The 22,904-nt window shown below is 35.8% G+C and overlaps 1 protein-coding gene across 4 annotated transcripts in view; it reads left to right on the forward strand.

Moving 5' to 3' along the window:
• The window catches only part of ANKIB1 (ankyrin repeat and IBR domain containing 1), a 155,148-nt gene that overhangs the window by 93,980 nt on the left and 38,264 nt on the right, over positions 1-22,904 (forward strand). For all 4 annotated transcript variants that reach the window (XM_065938579.1, XM_065938580.1, XM_065938578.1 and 1 more), the window contains 4 exons: positions 3,581-3,698; positions 11,762-11,970; positions 13,151-13,239; positions 21,271-21,415. In XM_065938579.1, the coding sequence (XP_065794651.1) occupies positions 3,581-3,698; positions 11,762-11,970; positions 13,151-13,239; positions 21,271-21,415 (561 nt within the window). The remainder of the gene's footprint in view (positions 1-3,580; positions 3,699-11,761; positions 11,971-13,150; positions 13,240-21,270; positions 21,416-22,904) is intronic.

A 22,904-nucleotide genomic window follows, 5' to 3' on the forward strand; every position in this document is an offset into this window, starting at 1 on the left:
CTTTCTCTTGGCAAAACTCTGTCAGCCTTTGCCCTGCTTCATTTTGTACTCCAAAGCCAAACTTGCCTATTACTCCAGGTTTCTCTTGACTTCCTACTTTTGTATTTCAGTCTCCTGTGATGAAAAGGGCATCTTTTTTTAGTGTTAGTTCTAGAATGTCTTGTAGGTCTTCATAGAATCATTCAACTTCAGCTTTTTCAATGTTAGTGTTTGGAGCTAATAGACTTGGGTTACTCTGATGCTGAAAGGTTTGCCTTGGAAGTGAACCAAGATCATTCTGTTGTTTTTGAGATTGCACCCAAGTACTGCATTTCGGACTCTCTTGTTGACTATGACAGCTACTCCATTTCTTCTAAGGGATTCTTGCCCACAGTAGTAGATATAATGGTCATCTGAATTAAATTCTCCCATTCCTGCCCATTTTAATTAGTTCAGTGATTCCTGAGATGTGGATGGTCACACTCTTGCCGTCTGCTTGACAACAGCCAATTCACCTTGATTCATGGACCCTAACATCCTGGGTTCCAATGTGTTATTTTTATTTATAGAATCAGACTTTACTTTCCCCACCAGACCACACCCACAACTCAGCATGATTTTCGCTTTGGCCCAGCCTCTTCATTCTTTCTGGAGCATTTCCCCTTTCTTTCCCAGTAGCATATTGGACTCCTACTGACCTAAGACTAAACAATGTATTAAAATGCTTCACATAACCTAGTTCAATTGCAGAGATTCAGAGTGATCATGTTACATGTTCATGTAGGCAGTATGTCTTTTTCCTTCAAGAACTATTTTTCCTCCATTGTTACTTATTTAAGTTTTAAGCTGTGTATTTTTTTTAAAAAGGAATCTATACAGGTTGCTTTACATTATTCCTTTCTTAATATATCTAAAATCAAATTTTATTTTGTTCAACATAAGTTAGGTAGAATGAAGGCTACTCTAAAGAGGAACATTTAGGAATTAATACCAGGAAATATACAGCTGCCACCACTGGGAATATCAAGAAATGTTGTTTTTCATTATCAGTAGCCAAGAAAAATACCTGGAGTCCCAAATCTGAACTTAGAGCACATTTTCTAGAAGCAGTGTTATATATAGTGAATAACTTCTAGGCTAGAATGAATACTCAAATTTAATCGTGAAGGGATTTGTGAGTTTCTGCGTGAAAAGCTGTATTTTATAAATTAACTTAAAAGCAAGCTGTACATGATGATTTGGGGGTACTGTTTAAAGGATAGTTTGGATTAAATTTCCCTTTTTAATTTCTTTTTAGTTAGTCCCTAGAGAGGGATATAATAATAAACTATATTCGAAGTTAAGGTTAATTTTTTTTTCTAGTTAGGGTCATAGGATACCTATAATATGTAGAGATTCATGGCAGTATAGCTGAATGCATGTATCAGTATAGTAGACTATTAATAGAGTGTGCCTTGTGGTGTATTCAGTATAAGGCTTTACCATCATTTATAAAAAGAGTAACACTGCCGACTGACTGAGTGCATACTCTGCCAGTGTTTAAAGCTCTTTAACAGCCCCAGTGACTTTTCTTTAATTTTTTTTAATTAAACTTTTTCAACCAAACATGCTCTTTATAAAAAGCAAAGTAAAAATTTTAAATATTCATTGTTCTACCACTTATAAATAATACTTGTAACATTTTGCCTTCCATTTGTCATCAGTGTGATGATATTGGACATTTTGTATCCTGTACTTTTTTATTTTCCTTAACATTTCTTGATATTTATAAACTTACCAGAAATATTTTGAGTGACTGCTGACTACTCTTAACATGTAGATATCCTTTAACTCCCTTAAAGTACATTTGAGTTAGTTGCATTTTGTCACTTTTATAAGTAACAGTGCAGATGACCAGTTTGTTCACATTGCAATTAGACCTTAGGATGAATTCCTGTAAGTAAGATTACTGAGTCAAAAGATGAATATTTTAAAGGCTCATGGGATGTGATGCTTAGTTTTTAATGACATACCAACTACTATTTTTACCCACAGTATATCAGAGGACTATTTCACTACAACCTTAGCAATATTGAGGGTGGTTGTTGGGTTTTTTGTTTTTTGTCTTCAAACGTTGGCCATTTTGTTAGGTAAAGAGCTTATATACTTAAGGATGTTTGTGTTTTTGTGACTTTCGATATTTTAAATTTACTGATTGCACAGATTCCTTATGTATTAAAAGCAACACAGTTTTTATGTTTAAATCTTGGCAGTGTTTTTGCAGTCAAGTCTGTCAGTCTTTCCTGTCATGAATGCACTCATTGCTTATATATGCATCCTTACCAGAAGACATGTTAGGGTTAGAAAACTTGTATCAAGTGAGAGAAATAGCCTTGATGAATAGAGTTCCTGTCATATGGAGTTGAGTAAGAATTGAGGAAATGGTTTCCATGATAATTTAAATAAAGCAAAACAAGAAATAAAGTTAATATCTAATTTTAAAATATCTGTAAATCAACTGTAAAAGATGGGGTTTACTAACTACATCTGTTCTGGGGTTTCCAGAACTCTCTGGAATATTTGATAAATGTCACCAAAGGACATCCTCAGTGGTTGTAGTTCTGATAAGTAGTTCAGAATTTCTGCTGCTTTTTAAGTTGTTACCTTTAGTTCTGTGCTTACTGCAGTAAACTGGTTACATCTGTTTAAAGGATTGAAGTAGATATTTATATCAGTATTAGTAATAAAAATGCAATATTGAATAAAAATAAAGGCAAATTGCTTAGTGATATTGCTAATGTTATGTCTTATTATTACAGTAGCTACAAATCAAGTTCATGGTAGTGCTTGCCATAAGCAGGATGGGGAAATTAGGGAAATGAAATGAGGAAAACATGTCACAAAAAACATGTTATTTTGGCATTTATAAACTTATGAATAGTGAGACATTTGTGATTTTATTCTTTATATATTTTCTGTTAAAAGCAAGGGGGGAAAGGATAAAGGAATACAGAAGAATAAAAAACACCTGAAATGATAAAGTACCTTTATGGAGTGTTAACAAACACTTGAATAAACAGAGATAATACATTTATGAGTAAGTTGAATAGTATGTCATAATCACTTTTCTCCAAATTCAGTCTTACTAAGTGTAAATGTTGGTGGTTCGGTGATTAAAACTGTATCTAAGGGAATACATACATATTCACATACAGCTGATTTGCAGAAAGAAAAGACTGGATAAAAATACTTGAGAACGTTAATCATGACCATTGGTCAGTGGTGAAATTGTAGGTTTTTATTTCTAATGCTTTTTTTTAGTATTATTTAGATTTTTCAAACTATCAAGTAAGATGATCTTGTCGTTATAGTATAATTCTTTGTTTTAGAGTGATGAGGTTCATGAGACCAGGCATCTACTTTCCAACTTAAAAAAAAACTTGTGATGAAGTAGTTTTGAAATTCGTGATAGTGGAAGATACAGTGAGTGCCTTTTTAGCTTCATTGCCAACCCAGAACTGAAAGATTAAATAAATGATAACCATATATATTTATTTACAGATTTGCAGAACTTCCTAAAGGTATAATAGCCAATTTAATTTTGTTTTTCTTCTTTTTAAAGCCATATGAAGGATTAAGACCTCAGGATCTTCGTAGATTGAAAGATATGCTTATTGTGGAAACAGCAGACATGCTCCAGGCTCCACTATTTACTGCTGAAGCTTTACTTCGAGCTCATGGTAATGAAAGAAATGTCCTGAGTACTTTTTGAAACTTTTCACAGTTAAAAGATGGCTGTTTTGAAGCACTTTTACTTTTCTCTTGTTTTTTCAGAACATTTTAAATACTTAATTCTTGTAAGAGCTAATTCTCCCAAGATTTTAAAATCGTCAAAATAGAGATGTTTGAAAAAGAAAAGTTTTTTGCGCAATAGATTTCTCTTGAGTTTCTTTTCTTTATTTCTTCCTTTGTCTCTTTTTTAAAAAATGCTATGCAGGCAAGGCACTGTAGAGATCAAATTCCTTTAAGAAGAACCAATTAATCTTTTTTCTTTGGTTATATTTAATTTCTTTGCCTTTTTTAACTACTTTCAATTTTTAGAAGAATGTAAATTTGGCACCTTGATCAAAATTACTGTAACAAATGGAAACAATGATATCTAAAGCTTACCAAGTATAGAATCTTCAACAGAATAGCAGATACTTTGCCCAGGACATTTGAGATCAAATTGAATATGGAAAGTTTTCTTATAAGCCCTTAGAGGCAGATCTGAACAAGCATACATAGAAGAGGGAAAAGAGAGAATGAAAATAAAACTTAACATTATGCAGATTTATGCCTTATTTTTCAGCATTTTTTTAATGTTTTCTCAACGTGGTTTTGCTCTGTATTAGATCTGTATAGTTTGGTTAATTAGTGATTCGGTTTTATATTTAAGCTACAATTAATCTTTTTTCTTTGGTGATGTTTATTTCTTTGCCTTTTTTAACTACTTTCAATTTTTAGATGTTTTATTTGGTCTGTTTAGAGCTTCATCACAATGGCAATATGTATTTCCCTTAAAACACTGTAAACAAATATACTAGGAGTGCACCATTTTAATCTTTACTAGTTACCGTGAGATTGCTGTTTAAGTTAATAAACACATTTGTAAATACATTGTTTGCAGGAAGTAAATTTCTGAGTTACAGCTCAGGAAAAGCCTGCTGAATTTATGTTGTAAGCTTTACTTAACACAGTATAAGGGTGAAAAGACAGCAAAAATATCTTCATACATCTTCATCCCCTCATTGCAACAAACCCTTAACTGGGAGAAACTTATTCCCTTCTCTTTCCTCCTCCTCCTCCACTTCCCACTTACTGTCACCTTGTAATATTCAGAGAGCACTTGGATTATGGATGTGAATAGAGAAATGCTTTCAGATAATCATCAGCCCACATACCCCAGTAACTGGTACTCAAAAATGGGATGGAGTTGTAAAGCGCTTTTATAATACAATATTATTGTTAAAGGCAAGGGTTGACTCTCTTGTTTTATTTTGACATGGCATGTCCTGAAATAAATATCAATCAATATAAAAAAAAAGGTGGCTGTTTTAATGTTTTAATATAAAACAAAATAGTTTGCTAAACAAGCCTGAGTTGTTATTTGTGCAGTGGTTACTGCAGTACTCGACATCCTTGTGTTTTGAAGTAAATATAAACTGGCTATGAATCATAGAGAAGAAATAAGAGATCTCTTTTTGAAAATTGAACAAGTAAACCAACTTATAGATTGTCTAATTTTAGAAATGTATCTGATTTGAGCAGGGTTGAGAGTTGGAGTCCATAGTCCTAGTCCTGGTTTTGACATTAATTTTTACTAAAGCTGATTAAATAAAGTCAGTTAACTAGCAGTTTGTTATTTTTTTTTTTGTCAGTTGTATTTATGTAAAAACTGTTCCTCACCATGAAATGCACAAAGCAAAATCTATAGAATCAACACAAGAACATACTGTTCCTTTTAAGGTGGGTTTTTTTTTTTGTTCATTTTCAAAATTTTTTTGAGGACATTACCAACTTTACTTAGAAAAAATGCTTAGCTTATTTTAAGTCCTCTGTGATCCTTAAGACAACCATTCTGGGAATTGTCACATGTTGAGTTGGACCCTCCAATTGCACACTTGATATTTGACATTTTGGCTTATTCAACGAGTTTTTTTCTGATTTAGAAATTACTTTTAAAAAGGGAAAGGTGAATGACTTTTCTCATCCAGTAATTTTGAGACATACCTCTTTGGTTTAACTATAAGTCTTTATCATCTGTATTAAAATAGAATGCCTACTTCCAAAAATTTTTATATGATCTTTTGATTAGAAGAAAATTTTAAACTGCATATTTCATCTTCCTTTGGTCATTTCTGTAAATAATTTGGTATATAACCCTCCAGAATCACCAGCTTCAATATTGCTATTTCCCAGAGTTCTGTACTTGACACTCTTTTCCACTTTATATATCAGTGGCTCTAACTTTTGGTATAAATAAGAATTTCCTGGGAAACTAACTAGAAATTCTTAGGATAACTTCTAGAGAATCTAAGTCTTTTCTTTAGGTGAGGGAATAGGCATAAAAACATGTGTTATAAACAGCCTACCAAATAGACCCTTATCTGAGAAACATTGTTGTGCACATTTATCTAATGACACTAAGGGTTTCAAAAACCACCTAGATAATAAAGAACATGTCTACAACCTGACCGTAATGAAGTATTCAAGACTTTATTTCTAAATGACTTTTTAACCTTTTCTCCCCAACCAAAGGATGTCCATACATGAACTCATCATTTCTCCCACTGTCTTGATAAATGGCCTCCACATTAATTCAGTCACCCTGACCAGACTGAGAAGTCACACTTTTCCTTCTACCTCTCTGTCACATTTGAGCACAGCCTCCTCATTTCTCTTCCTAAATAGGTCCCATCCTCTCCCCAGTCTCCTTAGCTCTTTCCATTCTCACTGCCCCTGACTTAAATTCAGTTTGTCATTATTTTTCATCTAAATTGTAGTCCAATGTTCGCATTCCTCTTCACCTGTATTCATTTTTTATATTGCATTTTAAAATTTTGAGCATTTATCTCCCCTGCTGAAAAACCCTTCACTGGCTCTCCCCAGAGGTAGAACATCCCATCTCTTTAGTATATCTTCATGATTCAGGCTTGTGCATCTGGGCCGTCAGTCTCCACATATTTACCCACTCCTGCTTGTCTTCATTAAGCACCGCTTCCAGAAAATCTTTTCAGCTTATGTATTCCCAGGGTTACTTTGAGAGCCTTCCTGTCTCTTCCCATTATATCCTGTGCATATACGTGTCATAAACTTAGAATACAATATTACAGTAATCTCTGTATTTGCTTTTTCTCTACATTAACCTGGGAGCTCTTAGAGGGCAGCTTTTTATTGTTTTTTTTTTTGTTTTCACAATAACCATCCCTTAAGCCCTGAGAACATAGTTACAGAATGAATAGATAATATATTTGAAATGTTATTTGTACATTTTAAACCCATCTTTTTATTATAGAACCCTATTTCTCCATTGTCATCTTTTAAAACTTTGAAGTAATCCTTTGGGAAAAAAATCTAGACCTGGTTCAAAAATGAAATTGAGGAATTCAAAATAGTTTTTAAAACCTTAGAATTTAAAGATATTTTCCTTTTAATCAGTAATAATGCTTAATAGTGATAATATAGAAACTTGTAAAGAAATGCAAAATATCTTAAACTGTGTTTCTTTTGTGTAAGGTTCACAGCGACCTGTCCTTTGCTTGAGCTTTCAAATAAAGAGAGTGCATTTACATCTAATATAGAACTGACATAAAAGTAGAAGTCATTCATCTGTGAGGGGCTGTGTTGTGCCAGTTATATTAGAGTAGGCCACTGCTGAAGTGAAAGTATAGAGTTAACCACAGTAAGTGTGTCTTAATCATAATAGTAGTCTAAGGTGTTTTGTTTAGGTTAGGAGTGGGGCAGTGGCTCTGCTCCATACAGTTATCCCGACTGACTGTGAAACTCTGCCACCCTAACAGTGGCTTTGGAGTTGCGCTAGGTATTCTCTCCATTCTAGCCAACCAGTCAGAAAGGAAAAAGCATGCAGATAAAGATGTGGGAGGTTTTTTGAGCCTGTCCCAGAAGTGGCATAAATCATTCCACTGACCAGAATTTAGTCACATGGTCACATTTCACTGTAAGCAGCAATTCTGCTCTGTGTGTAGACCCATTTCTGCCACAGGTGTCTACATTCGGCTAAGTTATATAATGTATCATAATTCTAACTTATAATATTGTATCCTGTAAAAATCTAAGGCTAACTTAACCAGTAACTTTATTGTAATTAAAACAAAGATTTTCTTCTCTAGTGTTTACACATTATGTCATCAAGTATTTTTAAGTGATAAACTCCATTTTCACTCCATTGATATTTCCTTAACTTCTTTTACATAGTAGGCTCAACTCTAATAAGGTGATATCTAATTGAATTTTACTAGTTGACTTTTGTCTATTCTGTGATAACTTTTTTGATAACTTAAGAGTTCTGTTAATATATTGCATTCCCTTGTTAGAGCATAAAATAGAGGCTCATGCAGGCTTTCAAATGAACATTTCTTCTACATTCTTCTAGGTAATATCAGTGACATTTGATAATCAAATAAGATTTTCAGAGGTGAATGATGTTAGTGAATAAAATAGCACACAGAACTACAGTTTACACTAATTGCTGTCAAAACCCGGATGGTCTCTGTTTCAGAGCTGTTAAACTGAACTCTTTGGTAGATTTATAGGTTGTATCCTTGGTAGCATTCATTCAGCTTTCCACAAGAAAATAGATTTAAGCATTATTTCATGTACTGTCAAATTTAGTCCCAAAGTAATGAGGTTGAAGACAGAAGACAGAAATGTTTGGCTATATTTACTGAGAAGTAATTGAATTTTAAGAATGACTCTGTTAAAAATACAAAGGTCATTTTCTGAGCATTTCCTCAGTAATAAAAGTAACATGTATTAATAGTTGAAAGCTACCTAATGAGAAAATAAGTAAAATTTACTTGTGTGTTTGCTCAGTCACTCAGTCGTGTCCAACTCTTTGTGACCCTGTGGACTCTAGCCCGCCAGGCTCCTCTGTCCATGGAATTTTCCAGGCAAGAATACTGGAGCTGGTTGCCATTTCAGTTTTTTAAAATATGAGACCCAGTCTAGTTTGACTGTCCTTAAAGTAAATGTATATTGAAGTATTTTTTAAAGCTCCTTTGGAGACTCATCACTTCTAAGGTAATTAAACTTGAATAGTCCACATCTTCTCTTCTCACTACTCTCTTCCTAGGAAATGACATCTTCTCCCAAGGCTTCTGTAGACATTTCTCCCTCTGGACTAGACTTCTTCTCTGAACTCTATACACTTATATTTAACTGCCTACTTAAAAGTACCTCTAGAATATCTCATCATGTCTAAAATTAAAATCACACTGTTAAACCTGTACCTGAGTCTCTGGTATTTCCTATTTACATGGAAGGCGGCACCAACCAACCAACAGGGTAGAACAGGGACAAAAACTTTGACATTTCTTCTCCTTCAGTCACTATATCCCGTTGTCACCAAATTTTCAGTCTGACCTCCCAAATCTTAACTTCTCCCTTTCTCTTCATCTCCACTGCGCCAGCCATGGCCTTAGCTGCATAATCTCTTCCTTGTACTTCCCAGTAGCCTCTTTGCTAGTCTGCCCTTCCTCCACTATCCCCCTATCCGATTTCTTTCTCCATTCTGTAGCCAGAAAGATCTGTTCAAATCTAACTGTGACAACCTTTTCTTCCTACCCACATGCCAAATTTTTCACTGGCTTCCTGTCACTCATAAACTGATGACAGGAGTGTTATTTAGAAGTTCTATATGGACTGCATGCATACTAAGTCGCTTCAGTCATGTCCAAGTCCTTGTGACCCTATGGACTGTAGCCCTCCAGGCTCCTCTGTCCATGGGATTCTCCAGGCAAGAATATTGGAGTGCGTTTCCATGCCCTCCTCCAGGGGATCTTCCCAACCCAGGGATCGAATCCATGTCTCATGTAGCTCCTGCACTGCAGGCAGATTCTTTACCACTGGGCATCAGGGAAGCCCCCGATATGGCCTAGTCCTGGTCTGTTTCTTCAGCCTCCCTCAAACGGTCCTTCTGGTCTCCTTTTGGTCTTCTAGTCTCTGGAGACCTTTTACCTCGTTAGCTCTCCCTTTTACATCTCCCTTTTACCTAGTTAGCTCTCACTCATCCCTCAGATGTTCACTCCGGGCCATTTCCCCACTCACCTCTGACCTCCCTAAATGGGAGTCTCTACCTCTTCTTAATGCTGCTTCTGACAGTGATGATTTTTTTTTTTAATGTGTTGAATTTATTGAATGACTTTCTCTTTACTAGACTTTACATTCCATGAAAGCAGGAATTGTGCCTGTTTTTCCTTCCCGTTGTATCCCTACAGCTTGACATAGTATATGGCACATAAAAGACACTCAATAGATGTTTGCTAAATGAGCAATATGACAGAATCCAAGACTAGAATTTAATTTGTTTGTGTGTATATAAATTATTGCCGTTCTTTTCTCCCTTTATTTAAAAGTGTTTTAATGGAGACTTGAAAAGTAATCATACTATTCTAAGAAAGTTTGAACTTGTTAATTACAAGTATACCTTGTTTTATTGCACTTCACTTTGTTGTGCTTTGTAGATGTTGCATTTTTTACAACTTGAAGATTTGTGGCAACCCTACCTTGTCCGATGATGGTTAGTGTTTTTTAGCAATGAAGTATTTTAATTAAGGTACCATAGTCCTGTTAAGTGTGCAATAGCATTATAGTAAAAAAAAAAAAAAAAAAAAAAGCCAATGTAGTGTAAACATAATCTTTACATGTACTGGGAGACAAAAATAATTGTATGACTTGCTTTGTTACACTGTGTTTTATTTCAGTGGTCTGGAAGGAAACTTGCAATATCTTCAAAGTATGCCTGTGGTGACCTATCAAAAACCTCAGGTCCATTTAGCAACATTTCCCAGAATACGCTTGTATGCAGAGCTTTTCAGTTGTTGGATTTTTCTTCTTTGTAATCTGACTCCTATTTCCAATCTTATCTTCCATCTCCCCAAACCAAAGTATAGTACCCTGGAACTTTACAGAGCTGTTCACATCTCTCCATTGAACTTCTGTGCCTTTGCACCTGTGGAAACACACTCTGTCTTCATTGCATACCTGAATCCTAATTATCCTCTTAAACCGCCAAATATATTGACAATATGGATGAAAAAAGTCTTCCATATAGAGTTTCCACAGATATTTGTATTTGGTTTGTAAAATGATATAGAATGGGCCTATGATAAATAATTTACTCTATGTTACTCTTGACCTGTGCTTTATTGGGCTGCAGTGGAAAGAACACAGACTTTGGATTCACAGAAGTTTGCTTCATATACCTCATATCTGTTTGAGCCTGGCCAAGTCACATAATTTCCCCAAGTCTTGGTTTCTTCACCTCAATAATGATTGGAAAGTTTATTGGGAGGAATGGTGAAATAATATATGTTAAACACCTAGCAAAATCATTGGATATATCAGTTTATTGTTTTTAAAGGTTTAGGTTTTTGTGACTCTGTATAATAACATAGGTCACTTGGCTGTTTTAAAAGTATTCATAGTAGAAAGATAATCTTTTTTAGTTAAGCCAGATTCAGGCTCACTTAATATATAATTTACATCAAATTCCCTAAAACTTTATAATCCGTAATCCCTTAAGAAGTTCTTTCTGCTTTCAAGATGTTTATCAAATGAATTTTTAGGAGTTGCTGGCATTTTGACATGTTTATTATGAACTATGTAATATTTTACAACTTGATAGCAGTGAGGCCAATTATGAAGTTATATGTTATTCTTGAAAGAATAAAATGGCTTAATCAAACCTTTACCAATAAAAATTTAGTAAATTCCAATGATGTGTGAGCCACCACTTTTGATTATGAGTAGAAATGCCTGAAGTTTTTAGCCATCTTTTTAAATATTGACATGGTGGTAAGCCATGGTAAATTATAAAAGTTTAAATTCTGTTTAAAAATATGAATGGATATAACATACCTAAATATGTCATTTGTAATGACAACTTTGCTAACAAATAACTTTTCTTCCTAGGGGACCTATAGCCCTGTAATTTAGTCTCTCTTTTGTTATTATGAAGCTCTTAAAACAGCACCATATTTTCTCTGTTATTTGAGAGATATCCATTCCATTTGTCTTAAAGACTGGGACAGGGAGAAATTACTTGAAGCTTGGATGTCCAACCCAGAGAACTGCTGCCAGCGATCGGGTGTTCAGATGCCAACGCCACCACCAAGCGGGTATAACGCCTGGGACACACTCCCTTCTCCAAGAACTCCAAGGACTACCCGCTCTTCCGTCACCTCTCCAGATGAATTAAGTTTATCGCCTGGGGATTTGGACACCAGTTTGGTACGGTTTAGTATTCAGTGTACTTCTCATAGTTTTAATTTTAACGTTGTTTCATGGAGCCTCTAGTTGTATTCTTGTAATTGAATCCTGAACCCTGCTTAAAGGGCTCGATTATTTCATGCTTTGGTTAAATATTTATTATCAGAGACTGTTTTTGTAATCCCTGAGTTATAGATTGAAAAACAAGTGGGCTTTCTTTTCTCTTTTAAAACAAGAAACATTAAGGTTTTGGCAAAACTGCTTATGATATTTTCACTGAAAAGCTCCAGTTACTTACAGTTTTGAATAAGCCATATTGAAATGTTAAAAGTTGAATTTGTGATAGGCACCTAAAACCAAAAATATGAAAATATTTTTATATTTTTTGGAATACATTTATAATATGTTGATAACTGTGTTTCAATGAAGCTTCTGGAGTTATTCATCCAGATACATTTCCTAATAAATATTTGCTTTTTATTGAGACACAGTACTGCCGTTGTATCCATTTTTAATTGTCAAACCATTGATACACTTATATAAACAATTTTTATGTTTCTTGAATAATTCAGCTGCTCAAAATACATGATAAGTATGAATGCACTCCAGATTTTATCTGGACCTTCTTGGAAAACAGCATCCTACTTATGTAATTCGCATCTGTAACATTTTAAAGTTTGATTCTCCTAGTTATGCTTAGAAGATACAAAGCTTTGTAGCATGGTTCCCTGGGTAGAAATCCTTCAATTGCTACTCTGAATATCCTGAGTTGCTATATTGAAAAAATAAAGTTACTTTTTATTTTTGTAGATTTTCTGGGTTGAGTGTAGGGTGAAGGACACCATATTGAAGTGGTTATCTCGCAAGGAGCAATTTGATCTTGACCTGAATAGATTGTAATGATTTGTTTCTTATGTTTCCTTTCAAACCAAATAGTTGCTGACTAATTTAGCACATAAGTTTAGAATTTAAGAATTTAACTTTTGCATTAAAATATTTCGATCCCACAGCAAGTTATAATGAGGTAAGCGTGATATTTGTTATTTAGTCAAAGATAGGCACAGTAATTTTAAGTTCCCTTATAATCTCGGAACACTTTGATTACATGAATTGCTGGCATTTTTTGTCATGAACTAATGAACAAAGGAATATTCTCCTTCGAGAGTATGACTTTGTTGAACTCATTTTCCTTCATTTTCAGTGTGACATTTGCATGTGCAGTATTTCAGTGTTTGAAGACCCAGTGGACATGCCCTGTGGACATGACTTCTGCAGAGGATGCTGGGAGTCGTGAGTATACACGCACCTTAGTGTTTCTCGCTGCAGGGTAGCACTGTGATTGGGCAGTAAAGCTGCTTGCTTTCAGTATTCAATGATATGGGTTATTTATATAGCTTTCAGAGTTACACTGAAATGTATTATATTTTGCTACTAAAGCAGAATTTTGTTTTTTATTTTGCTCTCTTCCCATCTATTAATTTTATAAAATTGTTTAATTTAGTAATTAAGGTTATTTAGCTTAATGTGAGATACTGCGGGGAAGAAAGCAGATATATGTAAATAAGTTTTCTTAGTATGCTAATTCATGTTGTAGTCAGTTTCTTATATCTCAAGCTTTTTTAGGCACTTATTTTCATTCTTTGAACTTTTTGTGACAAGTCAATAGACTTGAAAATCTGTAAGAATACGGATATTTAAAATTCCTTTTTAATCAGTTCAAAGTTATATGTCTCTTCTAGGTATGATTGGTCTATATTACAAATTGAAATTTTATTTTCCTTCTCATGTTTGTCTCTGTTCTCCTTCCCATTACCTTGCCAATTTATGTTTTCTCACCATCCACTAATTTTATTCTAATGTATTTTTCAAGGGAGGTTTATAAACAAAATGAAGATCAGTGTAATGAGCAATATGATATCAGGTTATCCCTGGAGACACATAAATCTATTGATTGATGACCTAAGCAAGGCATGTCATTAATATTTAAGACAAAAGTTTTTAAACTATTCTTTCAAACTATATAAAAGTTTTTAAAACTGGGTACCAAGTGTAGGGAATTGAGGAACACCATTTTGGATGAGACAAGAACCTGAGGACGTTTCCTGGTTTTCTTTTATTAGTAACTGTGTCGCAGTATAATTAACATATAGTAAGCCACATAATCAAATGAAATAATTCAAAAAGCTGTGACTCTATATACCATACAATGTCATGAAACAATTAAGTTAATGAATATATTCATTACCCCCCAGTGTTTCCTCATTTCTCCCTGAAATCCATCCCACCCATCTCTTCCTACCTCCATCTTACACTTGCACCATCACCACCACCACCCCGATCTACTTCCCATCTGTGGGCAACCACTGATCTTCTTTCTGTCTTTCTGGGAGAAGGAAACGGCAACCCACTCCAGTATTCTTGCCTAGAAAGTCTCATGGACAGGAGAGCCTGGTGGTCTGTGGTCCATGGGATCACAAAAGTCGGACACGACTGAGCACACAGCACATCACCTTTTCTCTATCTGTTTTCCAGATTGGAATATAAGGCAAGATTTTATTTGGAGGAGGGAGTAAAAGAACCTTTTATAAAGGGTTTTAAAAAATCAGAATAAAAAAAATTATCTGGTTGTTCTTTTTAAAACATAGATTAGATTCAACTCTGAGTCTAATTAGATAGGATCAAATCAGTGCAGTTGATAACAGATAAATTAATTGGCAAGGGTCAGAGCTCACAACACAAGCAAACTTTGACCTAGTTCTAAGCACAGAAAATCCTCCATAGGTTTAGTACTTTATTTAGCTTAAAACTGTCAACTGAATTGCATTAGGAAGTAGTATTTGGGTTCTACCAAGTTCGATATTGTTGACCCTGATTTCTCTATAAAATTGAGCCCCCTAAGAGATTTACTTGAGTTTTTTTGAATTTTTTTCATCTTCTTCACCAAACTCCTATCACAGGAACCATCTCTCATACTCATGACAGACTAGCCATGAGAAATTAATGGTAAGATTTAAATTTGAAAGACTAATTGTTTTTTCCATGGTCCCTTATCAGCCCACCTAATGTTCTCCTCACTCCTACCAGGTAGTTCTTGTCCAGTCAAGTATCTACAGTATCAGTAAAACACGTTCCAGGTTGAGTGATTCATATGTGAATGAAACAATTTTAAAATTAATTGCAGTCCTTTCATCGGACATAGAAAAGAAACTCCCCAGTCTAAGAAACAAGGAAGAATTTTTAAAGGCCCTTAGATAGTTGAAAACCTCTTAATTTATCTTACTCTTCTCTACCCCCTTGTCTCATCAGTCCATGCAGATGCTTTGAAGCGTTTATGCCAAGGGCTTAAATGAAAGGAAAATTAGTATTTTTCTGTCAAACCTAGAATATCCTTCCTGCTACTTATTGTTGATTTAAGTAAACAGTAACTTCCCTGTGCCTCAATTTCATAATCTATAAAATGGTAACTGTGGTGTTACTTTATAGGAGTGTTACCAGTTAATTGTTAAACAGCTAAATACATGTAAAATGCTTAGAACAGCGCCTGGCACATAGTAACCACTCAGTAAATGTTAGTTATTAGAATCTTACTAAGCTCAGTAATGAACAGTGGAGTGGGAGCTTAGGATATAATCTGTGAAGCTGACCTACAAGATAAAAATATAAGTTAAGCTTGATCAAGATTTCCCTCTTTTACTAACATTTATCAACACTATGTTATACTTTTAAATTTAGTGAGAAATTTTATGTTGCTGAAAATTGATAGCCTAGCTCACAGAGAAGTTATCTGTTCTTCAGTAAGGCCTTCTGGTTTCTGTCTTGTAATTCCCCAGAAATTAAACCTGTTCTGATGTATTTCAGTTCAGTTCAGTCGCTCAGTCATGTCCGACTCTTTGCGACCCCAGGGACTATGAGGCACGCCAGGCCTCCCTGTCCATCATCAACTCCTGGAGTTTACTCAGACTCACATCCATTGAATTGGTGATGCCATCCAACCATCTCATCCTCTGTCGTCCCCTTCTCCTCCTGCTTTCAATCTTTCCCAACATCAGGGTCTTTTCAAAGTCATTTATTCCCATCAGGTGGCCAAAGTATTCTACTTTCAGCTTCAACATCAGTCTTTCCATTGAACACTGAGGACTGGATGGACTGGTTGGATCTCCTTGCAGTCCACGGGACTCTCAAGAGTCTTCTCCACCACCACAGTTCAAAAGCATCATTGCTTTGGTGCTCAGATTTCTTTATAGTCCAACTCACATTCGTACATGACTACTGGGAAAACCACAGCCTTGACTAGATGGACCTTTGTTGGCAAAGTAATATCTCTGCTTTTTAATATGCTGTCTAGATTGGTCATGACTTTCCTTCTAAAGAGTAAGCGTCTTTTAATTTCATGGCTGCAGTCACCATCTGCAGTGATTTTGGAGCCCAAAAAAATAATGTCAGCCATTGTTTCCACTGTTTCCCCATCTATTTGCCTTGAAGTGTTGGGACCAGATGCCATGATCTTAGTTTTCTGAATGCTGAGTTTTAAGCCAACTTTTTCACTCTTCTCTTTAACTTTCATCAAGGGGTTCTTTAGTTCTTCACTTTCTGCCATAAGGGTGGTGTCATCTGCATACTGGAGGTTACTGATATTTCTCCTGGCAATCTTGATTCCAGCTTGTGCTTCGTCCAGCCCAGCATTTCTTTATGATGTACTCTGCATATAAGTTAAATAAGTGGATGACAGTATACAGCCTTGATGTACTCCTTTTCCTATTTGGAACCAGTCTGCTGTTCCATGTCCAGTTCTAACTGTTGCTTCCTGACCTGCATACAGGTTTCTCAAGAGGCAAGGCAGGTGGTCTGGTATTCCCATCTCTTTCAGAATTTTCCACAGTTTATTGTGATCCACACAGTCAAAGGCTTAGGCGTAGTCAATAAAGCAGAAATAGATGTTTTTCTAGAACTCTCTTGCTTTTTCGATGATCCAGCAGATGTTGGCAATTTGATCTCTGGTTCCTCTGTCTTTTCTAAAACCAGCTTGAACATCTGGAAGTTCACGGTTCACATATTGCTGAAGCCTGGCTTGGAGAATTTTGAGCATTACTTAACTAGCATGTGAGATGAGTACAATTGGGCAGTAGTTTGAGCATTCTTTGGCATTGCCTTTCTTTGGGATTGGAATGAAAGTTCACTTTTTCCAGTCCTGTGGCCACTGCTAAGTTTTCCAAATTTGCTGGCATATCGAGTGCAGTACTTTCATAGCATCATCTTTTAGGATTTGAAATAGCTCAACTGGAATTCCATCATCTCCACTAGCTTTGTTCGTAGTAATGCTTTCTAAGGCCCACTTGACTTCACATTCCAGGATGTCTGGCTCTAGGCGAGTGATCACACTGTCATGATTATCTGGATCATGACAGTCTATTTTGTACAGTTCTGTGTATTCTTGCCACCTCTTCTCAATATCTTCTACTTCTGTTAGGTCCATACTGTTTCTGTTCTTTATTGAACCCATCTTTGCATGTAATGATCCCTTGGTATCTCTAATTTTCTTGAAGAAATCTCTAGTCTTCCCATTCTGTTGTTTTCCTCTATTTCTTTGCAATGATCCCTGAGGAAGGCTTTCTTATCTCTTCTTGCTATTCTTTGGAACTCTGCATTCAAATGGGTATATCGTTCCTTTTCTCCTTTGCATTTCACTTCTCTTCTTTTCACAGCTATTTGTAAGACCTCCTCAGACAGACATTTTGCTTTTTTGCATTTCATTTTCTTGGAGATGACCTTGATCCCTGTCTCCTGTACAATTGCATGAACCTCTGTCCATAGTTCATCAGGTACTCTGTCTATCAGACCTAGTCCCTTAAATCTATTTCTCACTTCCACTGTATAATCATAAGGGATTTAATTTAGGTCATACCTGAATGGTCTAGTTGTTTTCCCTACTTTCTTCAATTTAAGTCTGAATTTGGCAATAAGGAGTTCATGATCTGAGCCATAGTCAGCTCCCAGTCTTGTTTTTCCTGACTGTATAGAGCTTCTCCATCTTTGGCTACAAAGAGTATAATCAGACTGATTTCAGTGCTGACCATCTGGTGATGTCCATGTGTAGAGTCTTCTCTTGTTTAGTTGGAAGAGGATGTTTGCTGTGACCAGTGCGTTCTCTTGGCAAAACTCTATTAGCCTTTGCCCTGCTTCATTCTGTACTACAGGGCCAAATTTGCCTGTTACTCCAGGTGTTTCTTGACTTCCTACTTTTGCATTCCAGTCCCCTATAATGAAAAGGACATCTTTTGGGGGTGTTAGTTCTAAAAGGTCTTGTAGGTCTTCATAGAACCATTCAACTTCAGCTTCTTCAGCGTTACTGGTTGGGGCATAGACTTGGATTACCGTGGTATTGAATGGTTTGCCTTGGAAATGAACCAAGATCATTCTGTTGTTTTTGAGATTGCATCCAAGTTCTACATTTCAGACTTTTTTGTTGACTATGGTGGCTTCTCCATTTCTTCTAAGGGATTCCTGCCCACAGTAGTAGATATAATGGTCATCTGAGTTAAATTCACCCATTCCAGCCCATTTTAGTTCGCTGATTCCTAAAATGTTGACATGCAGTCTTGCCATCTCCTGTTTGACCACTTCCAATTTGCCTTAATTCATGGACCTAACATCCCAGGTTCCTAGGCAATATTGCTCTTTACAGCATCGGACCTTGCTTCTATCACCAGTCACATCCACAACTGGGTGTTGTTTTTGCTTTGGCTGCGTCTCTTCATTCTTTCTGGAGTTATTTCTCCACTGATCTCCAGTAGCATATTGGGCAGCTACGGACTTGGGGAGTTCCTCTTTCAGTGTACTATCTTTTTGTCTTTTCATATTGTTCATGGGGTTCTCAAGGCAAGAATACTGAAGTGCTTTGCCATTCCCTTCTCCAGTGGACCACATTTTGTCAGAACTGTCCACTGTGACCCGTCCGTCTTGGGTGACCATACATGCATGGCTTAGTTTCATTGAGTTAGACAAGGCTGTGGTCCATGTGATTAGATTTGTTAGTTTTCTGTGATTGTGGCTTCAGTCTGAATGCCCTTTGATGCCCTCTCTCAGCACCTGCCATCTTACTAGGGTTTCTCTTACCTTGGACGTGGGGTATGTCTTCATGGCTGCTCCAGCAAAGCGCAGCCGCTGCTCCTTACCTTGGACATGGGGTATCTCCTCACGGCCACCACTACTGACCTTGGGCATGGGGTATCTCCTCTCAGCCACTCTCCACTCCAGTTCCGCGCTGATATATTTAGAATACATAAAATTTAAAAACATCATCATATATTAACTATGTCTATGTACATTGTGCACTGTGACAGGGGAATATAAGTATTAAGATAAATTATATCTGACTTCACAGGGAACCTGTTCATAGCTAAAAGGAAGAGGTTCCTGCTTTGTTGAAAAAGCAACTTTGTAGTTAGCAGTTCTCAAATTTTTAGTCTCAACACCCCTTTACACTATTAAAAATTGTTGAGGACATTTTTCACATAACTAGAACAAATAATTCTAAAACTTGTATGGAAATACAAAAGACCCTTAATAGCCAAAGCAATTTTGAGAAAGAAGAATGAAGGTAAATTTGTCACACTCCCTGATTTTAAACATTACTACAAAGATCCATATAGTCAAAGCCATGGTTTTTCCAGCAGTCATGTATGGATGTAGACTTGGACCATAAAGAAGTCTGAACACCGAAGAATTGATACTTTTAAACTGCGGTGTTGGAGAAGACTCTTGAGAGTCCCTTGGACTAAAGGGAGATCAAACCAGTCAATCCTAAAGAAAATCAACCCTCAATATTCAGTGAAAAGACTGATGCTGAAGCTGAAGCTCCAGTGCTTTGGTTACCTGTGGAAAGAGCTGACTCATTGGAAAAGACTCTGATACTGCGAAAGAGAGAAGGCAGGATGAGAGGGGGCGACCGAGGATAAGATGGTCGGATGGCATCACCGACTTGATGGACATGCGTTTGAGCAAGCTCCAGGAGATGGGGAAGGACAGGGAACCTGGCTTGCAGCAGTCCATGGAGTCGCTAAGAGTCAGACACGCTGAGCAACTTAACAGCAACAACAGAGCTGCAGTTGTCAATCAGTATGGTCCTGGCACAGAGCTACAGGGCTCTGTGGGGCAGAGTAAACGCACCCTGAAATGAGCTCCACTTACGTGGGCCATTAATCTGCGACAAGTGAGGGAAGAGTAAACAATGGAGAAGAGACGGCATTAATATTTTCAGTAAATGGTGCTGGGCAAATCAGACAGTCACGAATAAAAAAATCAAACTGGACTGCTTTCATATACCATGCATTAAAATATATTCAGAATGGAGTAAAGGACTGAAATGTAAGACCTGAAACCACCAACTTCTAGAATAAAACATAGAATGTAAGGTCTTTGAAATCAGTCTTGGTGATTTTTTTCCCTCAGGCAAGGGAAATTCACACTTCAAAAGTTTGTTTCTTCTTTTTCCATGGGAAATATTATTAATAAGAAAACCCTCAGTAAAAATTTTTTAAATCTTTATTCTGTGCCCAGCACCATGTAGATATTTCACATACGTTGTGTCATATAATCTGAAAACAACTCTGGGAAGTGCATATTGTTATCTCCATTTTATAGATAGTGAAATTGAAGCACAGAACGCTTAAATGTTAATTACTTAAGATCATACAACTTGTTAGTAGCAGACCTGGACTTCTAATTCCAAATCTTGCTCTTGACCACTTAATTGACCTTGGGTTAGATTCCTGCCACTTTCTAGGATGCCTTTTCCCTACTACCTCAACTAGTATGCCTAGAGTAGGACATGAAACACATTTTAATGTTTATCTGAATATAAGTAGAAAACCTTTTCTTCTGAAAGTTGCACTAGATTCCAGTGCCATCTCAAAAATCTCTTAAATTTTCTGTGGCTTAAATCTGTACCATTGCTGTCTTTTTTTAAAGGCATAGAATACTGAGAATAGAATATGACTTTTCTAACTCACTTATTTATAAATTTTTACTCTTAAATATATTTTTCAAGCTTTTAAAGAGGACAGAGCAAACAAATGTAAAAAATGTATAAAACATAGATGTGTATAAATAGTCATACGTATGTAGTGAATGGCTGGGCAGATGATAAATGTTCAGTGTTTGTGAATTATGTGAGTTAATGTATTACAGTTGATACTGTACCCTTTGTTTACTGGTGTATTTTAATTATACTCTAACAGAAAATTCAGCATCAGGAACAAATTCTTAGAATATGCAAATAAATTGTATCCTTGCTTTTTTTCCATCAATTGACAATTTTATTAGGTTTTTGAATCTGAAAATTCAAGAAGGTGAAGCTCACAACATTTTCTGCCCTGCGTATGATTGCTTCCAACTTGTGCCTGTGGATATAATAGAAAGTGTAGTTTCTAAGGAGATGGACAAACGATACCTACAGTTTGATATTAAGGTATGTTGCCAATTATCTGTGTAATCTCCACAATTTAAATTTTATTAAACCTATATTAAAAATTTTAACTTTTTGTTTTATTTTTGAAAGTAAAATAATGGACTCTGGCTTTTGTCTCTCAGAATAAAGGAGCAGTGGCCTAAATTAAAGTTTTAAGCTAAAGTATTATTTTATAATCATGATAGAAGTAAAAGTGAAAAGTGGCAATGGTAGTTTACCAGAAAATAAAACTATTATGCAGAACTATTTGTTGATTTGCATGTTGAACTTTTGTAACTAATTGGTCAAAAAAACATTCATATTAAATAGTAGCTATTTTAAATTTTTAAATGATATATTTTTACTCCTCAGTATAAATATTTAGAAATAAAGATTATCAACCTGGAAATTTATGGATTTTTTTTATATTTCAAGTAATAGTTTCATATAATAAATTATAAAGTTTATTTCATCTTCTTTTTCCCTTTTCTTTTTTATTTTTACTCAGGAGTTATTCATTACTATGTGCAAATCTTTTTTGTGTGATTTAACAGGCATGTTCAGATTTTTTTATAGTCTGAACCCTAATATATTGACTTTTAAGAAAGAAGTCCTGCTGTTTCTTTAACACAGAAAGTATCATAATATTGGTTTGTTTTTTTTTTTTACATTTTTCATTATTGTGACAAAATACACATAAACCTTACCAGTTTAAACAGATTTAAGTGACCAATTTGTTGTTATTAAGTACTTTTACATTATTGTGCAACCATGATTACCCTTCATGGTTAGAATTTTTATCGTCATCCCAAACTGAAACTCTGTTTCCATGAACACAAATGCCCCATTTCCCCTTCCCATAGCCACCAATAAGCACTGTTCTAATTCTGTCTCTCTGTGTTTCTAGGCATCTTATGTAAGTGGTGGCAGTGGTGATTTAGTCGCTAAGTCGTGTCTGACTCTTGCAACCCCATGGACTGGAACCTGGCAGGCTCCTCTGTCCATGGGATTTCTCAGGCAAGCATACTGGAGTGGGTTGCCATTTCCTCCTCCAGGGGATCTTCCTGACCCAGGGAAACCTGGTGGAATCATAGAAGTAGGATCATATAGTGTTTATCCTTATAAACCGTATTATATCCATATAATATTATTTCACGTAAGTGAAATCATATAGTATTTATCCTTATGTGCCTGGTTTATTATACTTAGCTTAATGTCTTCAAGGTTTATTCACATTGTAGCATGTATCAGAATTTCTTTTTAAGATTGAGTAATATTCCAATAATGTATGTAGCACATTTTGTTTATCCACACTTTCATCCCTGGACATTTGAGTTGTTTGTGCCTTTTGATTGATGTTAGTAATGCTCCTTGGAGAAGGCAATGGCACCCCGCTCCAGTACTCTTGCCTGGAAAATCTCATAGACAGAGGAGCCTGGTGGGCTGCAGTCCATGGGGTCGCTAAGAGTCGGACATGACTGAGCAACTTCACTTTAACTTTTCACTTTCA

Source organism: Muntiacus reevesi, chromosome 6 (genome assembly GCF_963930625.1).
Source record: "Muntiacus reevesi chromosome 6, mMunRee1.1, whole genome shotgun sequence".
NCBI classification, from domain to species: domain Eukaryota; kingdom Metazoa; phylum Chordata; class Mammalia; order Artiodactyla; family Cervidae; genus Muntiacus; species Muntiacus reevesi.